Here is a 16,044-nt window from a genome sequence, read left to right on the forward strand (position 1 = left end):
AGGCGGGGTTGGATCACTGAGCAAGGGGCTCAGTTTTATTCTTTTGGACTTACTATTCTTTTGCGATTTTATTGCGTAGCGTCATATGCGCCCTTTTTATTCTTTTGGACACGTAGATAGATATATGTTTGATCTCGTTCACTTCATTAGACTTGTGTGATTATGTTTCATGTTCCAGGAAATTTCAGGCTGCGCAACTAAAACGGATTAAATGCATACTAATGGAAATCGGTTAAAAGTGACTCTCGGGAACTCGGGAGTTGTGCGTATGCGCGACCATCGATTTTCAAGGCATTACAAGTTGCAAGACTCTACTTGCCTTGGGTCCCACCTTCAATTACGGCCCACCATCTGTAACGTCCCGAATTTTCACTGTTTTAGATTTTCAAAAATCTTTAAAAATTTTTCTATTAATTAACTTATCATATCACTTAATGACCATTAACACTCAATGTTAGTTTATACAAGGGTGTACCAATAAAGAAACGTACAAGTCCGATTAATCAACCGTAGAAAGCCAATGAATCCGCCCGATCACTTGAACATCAGGTGTAGTGTAACGTCCCGCCCAACCAAAATAGTGTCTTGGGGCGTCTACATAGGATTTGCCACAAGACCGTTCGTTTAAGTCACTCATAGTGAGATATCACAAATAAATTAGACCAAGATTAGCCCAATTTAATAGACCAGACGGGCCCTAATAGAACCTGGTACGGGCCTCCAATCCATATGGCCGTTTACACTTAGCGACAGCCCGTGCGGGCTATACCGCGACACGGGAAAGTCAAAAAATTATAAAAATTTAGAGGAGCATAGATCTCACTGGGCTTGGGGACCATCGCTGACTGCGGACCCAGTGGACACTCAGAAGTGGAATCTGACACTTGCCAGATGCGCCCCACCAATGCCAGAAGTGGAATCTGGTACGTGTAAATAAAACTGAAATATAAGATATTTCAGCCATTGGATTTCTTCATAATTTATGATGAGGGTCTAATGTATTTTTCTACACCCACCCACAAAAATCTGGGACCCGATCGTGAAACGGTGACCGTTGATCGCAAATCGGACCGTTGCGGTAAAACTCAGCATCCGTTTGCCCTCAAATTTTGCATTGCCCTTCATCAGGCCATGAAGCACCTATTTTATAAATTTCGTAACCAGGGACCCATCAGAGCAACTCCGTTACTCTTTTAGCCTAAAACCAACAGCTTAGAGTAATCATGACCAAATCTTCACTTTCACTAGTTATAAATAGACCACACTATGAACATAGTTAATCTAAACTCTAATCATTGCCCTCGAGAAATCTCAATACCTAATTCATTCTAGAAATGCCCTGATTTTCCGAACAAGCTCTAGACCGCTCGTTGGCGGGCCACTAGTTCCAAAACTATAGAATAATGTCCGTCTCATTGGGCTTGACGTTCATCGCGGGAGTCGGACCTGGGTACTGCCCAGAACCGCTCAACTTGAGCTAAAGGATGAGTGTGTGAGAAGCGCAAATACCCCAAAGAAAGGAGCTAGAACTTAAGTGAATTGGGTCATCCACTCTTATGCAAAGTTGAGGATTTCGGACCGTCGGTTTACGACCAAACTTCACATATGGAGTGAGGATATTTTCTTGCTCATATCCATATAGCCGCGGCCCCGATCGACCATCAACGACCATTAAACAGACTTCTCATCATATCTGTCGATCGGCGCATCCAAATGGCGGGCCGAGCATATCCATATGTAGATCATCATTAGGGCTAACTATCCTATGGTGTATATTGACTTGTACATCCTATAATGGGCCCTAGAGCTTAGAAAGACCCTCTCATAGGTATAGTGTAGTAAAAAACCAACACTTGGGACCATTTCCATTAAATCTGGCATTATAAAAAAGCCTCATTTAGGCACCCCCTCTCCCCATACGATTTTGCCCTAGAAGAGAGAGAAGAAAGTAAAGGGAGAAGAGAATGAGGAGAAAGAGAGAGGAAGAAGAGAGTGAAGGAGGGTGTTGTTGGTGGTGGGGCCCAAGGAAGCTCAACCTTGCAACTCTCTACCCCTTCTCCAAGAAAATCCCTACACCACAACCACAAGAATTGTCTAGGTAAGATCCCTCATCCTTTTTCTTAAAACCCTTGTGTTGAGAAAGGATTGACATGGATTTCTAACGTGCAAATGTGTGCTTTAGGGATTCCGGCCGATCGACCCCAAATCCACCCTCCTAGGTCGTTTCTAAGATCTCAACGATCCATAGGTACGGACTATTATCCTTAGGTGGCCTAGCACCAATTTTAGTAGGAGTTTAATGATTTTGTTTGCATGATATATTGTATAGAAGAATCTAGAGGAACCCAGGAATGGTATGTTATTGGGATTGTATAGAATGGCATGTTCAGTCTCCTTAATGTTAAATCTTGCCTCTCATAATCTAGTGTATGGATGATTACATGCTCATGTTTGTTTGATTCATTTTTCTCACATGTGTTGCTTCATGGTGTGCATGATTCACTACTTTTATGTATTTGATCCCTTGAGGTATAGGAAGTGCTTAACTTCCTCCCTAACCTACACCACTTACATGCACCTTGTTCATGTTGTTGTAGCATGCTTGTTAGGAATAATTGAACCATATGTTGTGATGTATGCAAACATGATACTATTATGCTAGTTGACAATATTGGTGGTTGGTATGTTATGAATTAACATTGGACCCTTTATTGGTCGGGAACATGAGGAGAATGAAGGTGGTTTCGTTGGTAGAACCGCATTGAGGATAAACCCAAGGATTTGGGCGAGTGTGTACTGGTGGCAGTAGTTCGACTACATGAGACCCTTGTACCCGATGCCGTTCATCGCATGCTCGCCTGACTCGTGCGGTTTGGCCTATTTACTGTCCAACCCTGTTTGTTAATCATGTTTGATCACTTATGTATGGAATCTGGAACACCCTACCACTGTTGTAGCCCATCGATACCGGATGGAATATTGATCCACAGTCTCGTGAGCCGGGCATGGTGGAATGAGACACTGTGTCCGAGCTGTCGGCCTACGCTGGGGTGACGCGCCTCCCTGTAGTGATCGCGAGCGATCCTTTTCTCTCAGCATTCCCCACGTGCTTGAAGTTGGGGACGGGGAACCCGACGGGATCAAGGATCGTGGGGTCTTGGCTTCACACGTTGGGGGGTCTTGGCCTAGCAACTAGTTGAGGGCATTTGATACGTGGGGTGTATCAGATTTCTAAATTTGTTGGATGAATGGACTTAACTAAGAACCCGGTTAACATCATCATTGCACGAAATTAGCTAGGTTGGCGACTCGCCAGTCGAGGTCGCTCTGAGGGAGTGTTGATATATGCGATCGTTAGACGGAGTCGCTCGAGGGAGAGTTGTGATGAGGACATACATCATATCATCCACCATGCATGTGCATTAATAAGATTAGTTAGGTATTTGTGAATGATTGCTTTTAATTAATTTCTTATTATAACTAATGCTTGTTGCAACTTAAGACTAATTGCACCCACTGAGTTGATCATTCACTCCCACTCTGGGACGGTATTTTAAAATACCAACCAGACCCGCTCGTAAATGTAGGAGATACAGATTACGTGGAACCTGGTGATGCGAGTCTCGAGGAGGAGGACGAGTTCCCTTACTTCCAGTTGATGAGCGAGACCCCGTCGGATCAGTAAATGGGTCGTTGGATTGTCGAGCAGCGGCTCAGCTTTATTCTTTTTGGACATGCCATTCTTCTTGTGATTTTGTTGGGCGTCACCTCGTGTGCCCGTTTATATTCTTTTGGGCATGTATATATAGGTATAGTTGATTTTCTTCCATTTTAGTAGACTTGTGTGGTTGTGCTTCATGTTCCAGAAAATTTCAGAATGCGCATTTAGAGTATATTAATCGCATATTAATGAAAATCAGTTATAAGTGACCCTGGGAACTCGGGAGTCGAGCGTATGCACGATCCTCGATTTCCAGGGCGTTACACCATCTCTCCCTTCTTCTCTCTCTCATTTCTCTCTCTCCTCTCTTCACTCACTCCTCTCTTCTTGTTGCTGAAATTTTGTGGGAGTGAGTGTGAGAGAGAGTCAAAAGGGTTTTATTTCCTAAGTTTGTGTTAAATGGCCTTAAGTTCTAATAATTTCCCTACAATGGCCCTCTAGGACCCTTTTTGGCTTTGGGGCTGCCCTATCACCCATCTGGCGACTAAATTTGAAGCATAGGTGTCTCATAGCCTGATGAGGGGCTGCGTAAAATTTAAAGGCAAACGGATGCAGGGTTTCATCGTACGGTTCCGATATTTATATGGCCCTATGGGGTCCATTTTAGCTGTTGGAGCGGTTCTAATGGCCCCCTGGCTATGAAATTTATAGGATAGGTGCTCAATGGCTCGATGAAGGGTCGTGCAAAATTTGAGGGCAAACGGACGCGGGGTTTTATCGTACGGGTCTGATTTGCAATCAACGGTCACCGTTTCACGATCGAGTTTCAGATTTTGTGGACAGGCATAGAAAAATATTTTAATCCTTCACCATAAATTTAGAAGAAATTCGATAGCTGAAATGCCTAATATCTCAGTTTCATTTAAAATGGACAGTAATTTAAATTATACCCTTTAAGTCAAGGCTAGGGTGAGTTGCGCTTGGCAAGTGCCATTAGGAAGGCGCAGATAATTAATTTCTAGGTGTCCGTTGAGCCCGCAGTCCGTAACGGACCACAAGCCCAATGAGGTCTACGGTTTTTCCAATTTTTAGATTTTTCTGATCCTCCTTGGCCGTTGCACGACCCGTACAGGCTGTTGCCAAGTACAAACAAGCTATCTGGCTTAACGGCCTGCACTTGGTCCGAACGAAACCAGACTTGTCCGCCTAAATGGGATAGCCTGGGTTAATTTGTTGGTGGTACCCTTCACCCGAGCGGTCTTGTGACAAATCTCACGTGGATGCCTCAGGACACTATTCAGGTTGAACAGGCTGTTACAGTGGCCACTGAAGTTATGAACCGATCTTTTTTTCCAGGATGAATGTGAGGCAATACGCTCGATGGATGGCGTGGATATGATGCATGATCTCTGATCTCTACATGGGGTGTCCGGTTAGTGGTAGGCACAACTTCACCTCGCTAGGTTAGTCCAGCTCATCCATACACCACACATGGGTTATCTATAACTATAGGTCATGACACTACTTTGTCCAAACTCATATAGCAAAAAAGATCAATTAGGAGTCTCCAATTGATGAAAATTCTAGGCTATGGCCCACAGTGTAGAAGCTGCCTGATTAACGGTCCTCATATATACATGTATGCCGGTATTCGAAGAGTCCCTCAGCATAGGGACCTTTACTAGGCTTGGTAGGGGTGTCCACAGACCAGGTTAGGGCCGGGCTAAGCTCGGTCCAAGCTTGGCCCACATTGAGTCTGGGCCACCGGTAAGAGGGGGGGATAATGACACCCACCCTTAAAACCTTCCAACCGCTCATATAATATTTATTTGTGATCCAACAAGTTTATAAAGTCACATTCTCAATCAAATAACACAAATATCAGCTTGATTAGAAACTTCTGTGGCAACGTTTTTAATGGTGGACATTCAAAAACCATTGTTTCTTGTGGTGTGGTCCACTTGAGCTTCGGATTTATTTGATTTCTTGGGTACATGAATTAAGATGAGTTGACAAACTAGATGGACGATGTGGATATAAAAGACATTTATGAATATGGTCCTTATTAGAGCTGGGCAAGATCCGATCCGAACCGACGAATCCGATCCGACCCAAACCGAAAGCCAGAATTGGGTTGGATCGAGTAGACCCACTCAGATCCGACCACGTGCACATCGAGTCGAGCTCGGGTCAATAATCAATCTCATCTGGTCGAGTAGTATAAATAAATTTTTTTTTAAAACTTGTACCCCTCCCGAACGGCTAACCCTAACCCATCCCTACCCAAGTGGCGCCGCACGAGGTCTTTCTTTCCCTCCTCATTTCTCTCATTTCATTCTTTCTATCCTCCTTTCTCTCCCCCTCTCTCCTGATTTTCCTCCAGTCTTCCTCCTATCACGAGAGTCTTCGGATCGGCTTGAGTCAGTTTAGTCCGAATCGACCGAACAGACTTAACTCGATCCGACTCGGTTTCCCTGACCAAGTCAACTCGGTTCGGATTTGGCCAACAACTATTCAAATCGGACAGAGTCAATCTTGCTAGACTTGGTCTGGGATCGGATCAAGTTCGGGTCCCACATCTAGTCCTTAGAGCCCCTAACACATCACAACACCACCGGTGGGGTTGGTGTTGGCAACAACACCGGATCCGCGTCCTTAAAACTTTTATGATTTGTTGAAGGGAGCAGTTTAACATGGGACATATCAGACGAACGGTCAGGATTATCGAATCAGGGGACCCGACTTGTCAGAATTGAGAACCGTGTGTACAGGGCTAAGATGCCGGCCTCGCATGGCAGTCTTCCTTTCATATTTAGCTTCAGACTGTGGGAAGCAGATTGGCTGGTGTGGGTACGTGTCGTGCGAAGACGAGCGCTGACGCTACTCGATCTCCTTCGTACGAACGGTTCAAAGGAGATCAAAGTTACGTGGCCCCAAAATGTATTTATTATATCCACACCGTTCATCCGTTTGTAGAGATCATTTTAGGTTAAGAGCCAAAAAATGAATCATATCCAAATCTCAACTGGACCACATCACAAATAATAGTGGGGATAATGATTTTCACCGTTAAAACATTTGTAGGGCCCACCATAACGTTTATTTTCCATCCAATCTGTTCATAAGGTCAAAAAGACCTGGATGAAGAGGAAAACAAATATCATATTGATCCAAAACTTATGTGACCAAGAAGGGTTTCAATGGTAGAAATTCAATCCCCCATAGCTTTTTTGAGTGTGGTCCTCTTGATCATTTTATCTGTCTTAATTTTAAGCTCAATCCTAACGACGAGCTCTCCAAATGGATGGACGGTTTGGATAAAACACATATCTTATGATGGGACCCACAGAACTTGCTGACGTCAACACGCCATCTAGATCGCCGGTGTGTGGTACACCAGCCAATCCTCTTCCCAGACGGTGATAGCTCACCACCCTGATAGAAATGGTTGTGACTTTTTAACGGTATTCATGGCATTGTTGATTGTTGTACTGAAATGCAGCCGTTGATGTCAACGAACCAATTGGGGATGGATCATAATTCAAATTTACACCACGTAGATGATGAAATTTGAACCGTTAAATATCACCCATCTATTGGATTGTTAAGATTGCTTGATCGGTGTGATTTTACATAACGAATTCATCCACAGAGTACTGACGATTTGAACGGTAGAGATAGCTGCAAATGAGTGCCAGGTGTGAGGTGGATCACATTCTCAAGATGATGGTCAATCATGGCCCACGGAGGCGACTTGCGTGGTCACCCCAACACCAGGTGAGGTAGCTACGTGGTGTCAGGACTAACTGGGGAATACCGTGATTGATGTGTTTTATCCATGCCGTCCATCCATTTTGCCAGCTAATTTTAGGCCATTAAGCTAAAACTGAAGCATATCTAAAGCTCAATTGGAACACACCACACGAAGTAGTGGGTATTGAACGTCTGCCGTCGACAACTTCCTGGGGGCCACTGAAGTTTTGGATCAAGATGATATTTGTGTTTTCCGTTCATCCAGGTCTATGTGACCTTATGAACAGATTGGATGATAAATAAACATCACGGTGTGCCCAAGGAAGGATTTAACAGTGGATGTCATTATCCCACAGTTTCCAGTAGTGTGGTCCACTTGAGCTTTGGATATGCGTCAAGCTTTTTCATGCCATAAAATGATCTGGTAGAACGGATGGACGGCATGGATAAAAACACATACAGCACTGTGGGCCCCACATAGGCATGACACCACGCAGTTACGTGGAGTTGGGGTCATACATAGTACACGTCCATGGCCCTCCCTCGATCTTGGAAGCGGAATGCGTACTTAGTAAACTCTGTGGGCCCACCAAGGATGTATGTGTCTTATCCACACTGTCAATCCGTTTTTCTAGATCATTTTATGGCCCGATCTCAGAATTGAACCATATCCAAATCTCAAGTTGACCACACCACAGGAAACGGTGGGGATAATGACGTCCACCGATGAAACCTTTCTGGGGTCCACAGTGATGTCTATCTGTCATCCAACCTGTTCGTAATGTTACAAGGATGTGGATGAAGGGAAACACAAGGATCAGCTTGATATAAAAAAAAACTTCTGTGGCCCCAAGAAAGTTTCAACGGTAGGCCTTCAATTCACACTGTTTCCTGAGGTGTGGCCCACTTGAGCTTTGAATATGCTTCAACTTTGGGGATATCTACTAAAATGAGCTGTTAGAACAGATGGACGGCGTGGATAAGACACATACATCACGTGGGCCCCACATAATTTACTCATGGCGTAATCCGCCTCCCTCGATATTTGCTCAGAGGGGTGATTTCGTAAACTTACAATCTCAACGAAGAAAATGTCATTCACGATCACGAAGAAGTTTCTATGGGAGAAAGAAATCAGGGCCTTCCACCTCCTCCCGCCGAGAAAGGCTTATTTGATACTCTGCCAGAGTGTGACAATCCATAGTCTTCACATAGCCTCTTTACATGTATGACTTGTTAAACTCAATATAAGCCGTCTAAATAGTGGGGCCTATTGAGAATCTCTGAAAAGATTAAAATTACATTGTTCAGATGATCCTATCCATCCGATTTATTTCCAAGTAACATACGGCTAAAAGTAAACAATATCTGAATTAAATAAAGATATGTCCATTTTCCTTAAATCTAATCCTAAAATAGATCTATTCTAGTTGTGTAGCCCATTCATAGCATGGCCCACTATTTAGACAGTATGGATCCTAAAATTATATGTCACGTGTATAGATGTGATGTGCACGAGTTAGTATTGAAATGCTCCTCCAGAAAATTAAATTGTTTTTAGTCACCGTGGAGAAATCGTCTCTGTTTGATATGCGGGTCCGACACGCTTATTCCGAAGTTTGAAGAGAAATGTTCACATACAACGTCGTCCTCAAAAAGTTTAGATGCAACGGTTTCGTTTATCAGGAAAATTTCAAATTTATATAAAATCTAATCCGTGAAAAATGTGGCCCACACTAAAAGGTACCATCTGAAAATGTATGATGACTTTTATTACTTCTGATGAGCAATATCGTATATTAAATCAGATCATCGGTTGCTAGTTTCTTTTAACGGTTGAGATCACCTGATGAGTTGAGCATGATAGATTTCATGCTAACTGATTGTTGTAGCACGGCCCACATTTTTCACGGATCAGATTTTCTAAATAAGCGACACGTTTGTGGGAAGAAAGCGGTGTACGTGAAACTTCATATCCAACGTTGTATGAGAACATTCTCCAGCTCTAAACATTGTTAAAAATCCCAGCCCTCCATTTCTGGCCGCCTTGTCATGGAAATTCGCCATGTTTTCCAAGTTCTCCCTTCGAAGCAAAGGCATCCGATCTCAGGTCAGCCTCTCTCTCTCTCTCTCTCTCTCTCTCTCTCTACAAGTGGGGCACACATCTCGGTGATCCGGACCATTGATCTTATATCCCTCAAAGTTGATAGGGGATTATCCATCGCTTGGATTCGAAATATTGGAACATCGAATCCATCCATTCCTTAACATCTTTATTCAGTGTTGAGCGTGGACCGTTGCTTTATTTTCTTCTAATCTGTCCATTGTGGCCCGACTGTCAAAAGGTCAGGATTGTTCATTCGTGGAGTTTTCCAGTAATCACCTATCAACTCGTGATTCATCACATCAACGGTCCAGATCACCCATACATAGGTCCGACATGTACAAACTCACTCAAGGATACTTTCAGTTTGGGGTGGAAACGGGCCAGACAACCCACTCGGCCCAGCGAGCCCGACCCGGCTCAGACCTATTAGCTTGGGCCATGGGCCGGGCTTGGGTAATTTTGGCTTCACATGGCCCCACTTAGTGTGTACACGTGTTATATCCTACAAATATCTGGTCCAATCATTGGTCAAGCAACACAGACTCGACATGGTTCATCAAATTTGAACGTGGAATCTGCCTCATTTTTGTTCATATTCCTTAAAATGATACGAGAGAAGGGATGGACGGCGTGGATAAACAGATACATCACGGTGGGCCCACACACAGAACTGCCCGTTCGTGGGGTAGGACGCAATCCACGTCCTTACTTCATATATTTTCAACAATTTTAAATGCATTAAAGTCTATTATTTAATTATTTAAATATCGAGTTGAGTCGATAAAAGACTCGGTCAAGCCTTCGAGTTGACATGACCCTGCTAGTCATCAGTCCATTCGTTTTTTTAACGAATGGACTGTCGAATGATGTAGACCGTTGATTTTCATTTATCTAAAGATACTTTGTGCATGTGCGGCCCACATTATCAACGAATGGATTAGGAACATTGGCCTTCATAAATACGGATTGATCAATTTTCTTGTGGGCTGGGCCCATATATTTTTGGGCCAGGGTGGGCCTTGAGTAAACTATTCAGAGGCTACATTCATATGTTAGTTTAGCACCATTTTGAAATTGGTGGTGATTCATCCTCCTCGCTTGCGTGAACTACTGATGTGGAGCTATCCAGACCATCCAAATTGTAGGTCACATTGCGGATGCACCACATCTCAAAAATCGCATTGATCAAGAAATTCTCACCATCCAATTAATAGCAATCAAATCGATGGTTAAAAGTACAATAGTGAGCGGTCCAGATTCGAACGGAGAAATCAAATGGTTAATATCATCTTCTCAGTGCACTGATTATGCTCCATCCAAAGTTGGGTCGGCGATTTTGATGGTCCGCATGGTCGTACAACCATGCCATGTGTACGGTTCAAAAGTCACCACCATTTTTTAAATGGTGCAAAACTAAGATAGGAGGTTAGACCTTAGCTCAGGCGAATGAAATTGGATTTGGTCCATAGATCAGGCGTGCCCGTGATGAGCGTGCCAAATGGCGAAAATCTGGCTGGTCTCTCATTCGGCCATGCATGCACAAAATCGGACGGTTGGGAAGGACAGCGATCCAAGTCACGGGTCCCAGATTGGATGGATCATAGGCCATAAATTACACTGCTCAGGCGATCATCCTAACCGTCCAACTGGCTACCATTGAATGAAGGGTTAAAAAGAGAATGGTTCGTGGTCCAAATTCAAGATGCCAAATCAGACTGTTATGATTGTCAGATCAATGCCTTTTTTCTAGGTTCTGCTCCATCCAGAATAGGGCCCACCATTTGGATGGTTCAAAATAGCTCTATTTAAAGTACGAGCTTGCCTCCAAGATTCGAGTTAGGTAATGGCAGTTAAAAGCTATTCAGAACTTCAGATGGTGGGTGAAAATGAACAATTCTCATTTTGATGGTGTCAATCAAGGCTCTCCACTCTTGCATTTGAAGATAATCTGAACCATTGGATAGAGTGGTGGACAAAATCTTTCCTTCCTTAACGGTTACGATCACAAACCTGCCCTTTTGATTCAATTCTTTCAGCTCTTAATGATCAAGGTCCATTCATTGTGAAAACCGTGAAGATCTGTCTTCGATCAACGGTCCCTTCTACACATATGGCCCATTTCATCCCTTTCAAGCCGGGCCGAATTTCCTCGGCCTGAGTCTAGCTCAATATTCGTTTGTGTTTTCGACTTATACATGGCCCACCTTGGCCCAAAACTACTTAAGTGTAGTTCTCTCGGGGAGCGTTTGGATGCACCATTGTATCAAATTGCAATTTCTAGACTTATAAAGCGAAAATGACCAAGTTGAAATTTTCTTAGAATTCATCCTGTTGGTGCGTTTGGATGCACAAATGAATTGAATTGCAAACAATATGTTTAATGATTAATGAGGAAGTAGCCCTCCAATGCAGTTATTTTCTTTCAACTCCGACTTGAAAGTACTGTAACTGAATTTTGAAGGCCAAACACTCATATGAATGCTGTAGAAGGAAACTACAAGTTGGTTGTTTCCTCTTTATTATACTAGAAGAATTACGTCTTCCACAGGTCCAGAGCGGGACCCCTTTTTTTTTTCAATGATCCGAGACATTGGTTTTACATAACCAATGGCAAATGGACCTTCTCAAAAATCTCCCAAATTAGACTATCCTTGGCCCCAACCTTAGGCCATTAGTGTTTCTTTTTTTTTTCTTTTTTTTTTTTGTAAATTTAGATGAGGAATGCAACCCACTTCATTAGACTAATGATTGCAATTCAGTTGGATAGAGCATCCAATCACGCCCCTGTTTAGCATTTAAATAAGCAAGACTAGCATTCATATATCTACAGAAGGAAAAGAATAGTCGTTATGGTCAGATCAATTCAACACTCCCCACTGACAAAGACGATTACAATCGAAAGGAAAACCAATCCTATTCTGCATCGACCAGCGTCTCTCAATCTGAACAGAAGATATCACTGAATTCAGAAGTCTCAACTCCCTTAGCCCATGTCGCAGACAGAAATCTAACTAGCCTCAGCTCGTTCGGGTGGTTCTCAACACATGACAGCAAACAAAGCCAAAGAGCTTCTTCTGCCACTTCTGACGATATCGGAATTGAGACCTATGTGCTAGTTCCCTATGAAGATGCTGAAGAACAGTTCTTGCAAGAGAACGAAGGCTACTTCATGCATCTGTCAGTGGACAATGTGCGAAAGGATCAGTACCCGAAGCTTGAATTGGAGAGACTAGTTTATCTGGACCATGCAACTTGCCCGTTGTATTCACACTTTCAGGTATTTCAATTTAGTTCCTTTGAAGGAAGATCTTGCAATTTCGATTGTGTATGGTTGCACCAAATTAGACTGATTAATCACGAAATATGATGTTTGGTACAACCAAACACACCCTTAAACTTCCATAAATATTTTCCCGTAATTTATGTTTTTGCTTCATTATCATAGCCATCACCAGATAATATCCAATTTTGAATGTAATGGTTCATATGTCTATATGCATGTATGTATTAGTTTTATGAGACTAAATTGAGGAGAATTCCTAGTGGGGCCGACGAATTGGATCCTATGAAATTGGATTCGAATCATTAATTGGGTATATTGGACGAATTCAAATGCTGAAAACATGGTCGGTTTATAATAGGATCGGATTCAGATATACTGCGTTTCGATTTGATGAAGATCCGATCAACACATGTATAATGTTCCATTCCGATCCAATCCATTTATAATGGTGATCCTTTAAAGGTGTAGTTGGGTTTTGATGGGAGGTTAGGGGACATTATTCTTTAATGGATTATTGTATAAAAAGAAGGAAAGAAAATTCAATTAACGGTCTAACTGGATTGAATTCAAAATTTAATATGGTTAACGAATTTGAATTCGACTAGTGCTTTTTAGGATCCATCGGATACTGTATTGAATTCAGATATCAGTTATTCTTAATCAGATCATATTCAGATATGCATAGGTCTGCTTCGAATTCAATCCATTTACCCATGTGCATTTTGTGGAAATGGAGCTGTTTGATGCGTCCCGCAAAATGTGGATGGTGGGAACGTTGAATGCTCCTGCCTGAAAATATCTGTTTGGGTGCATCCCATTCTCAGTCTTGTTGCTGGATGAATGCTCATGGCACGTTTGGGCATACATTCAGGCCCTTTGTTCTCTAGGAAGTAGACATCCTGATTGAAATGATGTCCATTTCATTATTTTCTTGACAATTTCAGTTCTTGTTTTTCAGGTAGAGCAGCACATGCAGATCATACTCGAACAGGATGGCCCTTACTTAGGGACGATCTCGGCTGTAAATAATCCATCCACAGACTGCAACACTTATATTGACGAAACATCCAAACGCCTTTTGGATCTTTTTAATGCGACACAAGACGACTACACCGTAATTTTCACTCCAGGGCTAGCATCCTGTTACCGCCTCTTCGGCGACATGCACCCATTTCAAAAGGGCAGCCTCCTTCTCATCAGCCCAGACGCCCACGAATTCGTTCGATATGTAGCAAATGCATCAGTCCAACGCGGTGCGAAAACAGAACCAATGCCTCTAAGAAAGACTGACTTGTGTGTCAACACCAATGCCATGCACCAATTGCTGACAACGCGAGGTTGGACAGGCTTTGGAAATGGGCTTTTGATCTACCCCGTGCAATCTTGCTCGTCGGGGATGCGGCATTCATTGAATTGGATCGTGGAGGCCCACCAAAATGGATGGAAAGTCCTTCTAGACGTAGCAAGCTGCTTGCCGACCGTTAATGCTGATCTCTCTTTGTATCAACCAGAGTTCGTCGTGGGATCTTTGCACCACATTCTCGGGTACCCTTCAGACGTCGGATTCTTGCTTGTTCGGAGGAGTTCTCATTCAATATGTAGTCAGAGAGGGACAGCTCGGTTGAAGATAGCTGAGGCGCCGGAGCATGGGAAATGCGTTCATGTCGTAACGGAAGGCGAGAGCTTGAGCATTCATACATTTGCAGCTCTGAAATTTGGATTGGAGCATTTGGAGACTGTCGGTTTTTCCGCCATGCAGGATCGAGTCCAGAGCTTGTTTGCTTGGTTGGTTAAGACCCTCAAGTCATTGAAGCACCAGGCAGATGAGAAGCCACTAGTGCAGGTTAGTTCTGTAGAGGAGTGCAAGCCCGCACCTACACATGCTAAAGTGCCCCACGTGTGACGTCCGGTCCATTCATCTGGTGGGCCCCACAGTGACTGTGCACTCAGCCAAAGTCAGTCTGTCCACTCATCAAGACTTGTTGGGTGGGCAGTGCATGTGTGCAAGAGTGAACAAGTTCAAAATGTGATCAACTGTCCACATTCAACAGAAATGTGGGCCCCTCCTGAAAAATGGACTGCACTGATCTTAGAATTCAAGAACATTCGCCATGGGGGCACTGCCGATAAACAGATGAGATCTCACAAACATGCCAACTTGGAATGTGGGTGTTTGAATGCATTAATCCAAGTGCATTCCAGTTCTATTTACTACTATTCATATCTTGATTTTCGAATTTTCGAATTGTTTCTCACTGAGTTTTTCTTGCATTAACTTGTCATTCAGATGTATGGATCTCTAGACCTAAAATACAGAGGCTCCATATTGGTATTCAACATCTTAGATTCAACCGGAAATGCATTCCCTGCGGGACTCGTTCAGCGCCTGGCAGAGAGAAACAACATATTTCTAGGCATTTGCTGTTTCAGCAATCCAGAACTGTCTCTCCTTTTACACCCGAAATCAGGCAGACGAACAGGCCGTGCAGGCAAGGATGCATCCACCTTTCAATTATCAGCCGTTCGTTTATCGCTGGGCCCGGTATCAACGTTCGAAGATGTCTACAGGCTGGCAGAATTCTTGACCCACTTTGGGGATGAAGATTACACGTCGTCGGAAGCTGTTGGATATGTAGAAGAGCACATTCAGTATTGTTAACAAATGATAGGATTTCTAGATGTTGTAAGAATATACTCTTCTTTTTCTTTTTCCTTTTTGACAGTTGCATCAGTCTGGGATTGCATGCTAACTTCTGTAAAAATAAATGAAGATGGTCCTTCTTTCTCATAAGGAATTATACGATCATCGAACATCCTTCAGTTCTCATAATTTGCTAGTCCAGATTATTGATCTATGGGGCCCACTATGGGGCACACATGCCACAAAAGACCCTAGATTGGAAGATCCTAGCCATCTAATGTTGGCATTTTTTGAGAAGAATTTGGAACTTTGATGTATTTCTTCCCTTAATTGTTCATTTACAGGCCACCAATGGATGGTTTCAGGATTGTCCCATCCAGGAGATTTTTGGGGCATGGCCAATACACTATGGGGCCCATTCAATCAACAGCCAGAACCATTGAACCATGAGCCCCATTCTTGTTACTGACCCTAACAGTCTTCTATTTAGTAATATTGAGGATCAAATCAGTCACTTTCTCAAATCTGATCTTTTGGCAAGGAGGCCTACTCTGAACTGTGGAATCCAATAATTCCATCGTTTGGAATGGAGTACAGTT

At 43.1% G+C, this 16,044-nt stretch overlaps 1 protein-coding gene across 1 annotated transcript; it reads left to right on the top strand.

The window, feature by feature from the left end:
* The first annotated feature begins 9,395 nt into the window (after positions 1–9,395).
* LOC131234369 (molybdenum cofactor sulfurase-like) lies at positions 9,396–15,617 on the top strand. Its single transcript, XM_058231196.1, has 4 exons — positions 9,396–9,524; positions 12,352–12,798; positions 13,763–14,647; positions 15,092–15,617. The coding sequence occupies exons 1-4, from the start codon at positions 9,480–9,482 to the stop codon at positions 15,461–15,463; spliced, it is 1,749 nt and encodes a 582-aa protein (XP_058087179.1). The 5' UTR covers positions 9,396–9,479; the 3' UTR covers positions 15,464–15,617.
* The last annotated feature ends 427 nt before the right edge of the window (positions 15,618–16,044 follow it).

This window comes from Magnolia sinica, chromosome 19, assembly GCF_029962835.1.
Source record: "Magnolia sinica isolate HGM2019 chromosome 19, MsV1, whole genome shotgun sequence".
Classification (NCBI taxonomy): Eukaryota; Viridiplantae; Streptophyta; class Magnoliopsida; order Magnoliales; family Magnoliaceae; genus Magnolia; species Magnolia sinica.

Bases quoted from the DNA above. Each gene is read 5' to 3' on its own strand.
- LOC131234369 (XM_058231196.1), top strand. From the start codon at position 9,480: ATGTTTTCCAAGTTCTCCCTTCGAAGCAAAGGCATCCGATCTCAG. The intron at 12,799-13,762 runs GTATTTCAATTT...CTTGTTTTTCAG, and splicing joins CGTTGTATTCACACTTTCAG to GTAGAGCAGCACATGCAGAT. The intron at 14,648-15,091 runs GTTAGTTCTGTA...CTTGTCATTCAG, and splicing joins ATGAGAAGCCACTAGTGCAG to ATGTATGGATCTCTAGACCT.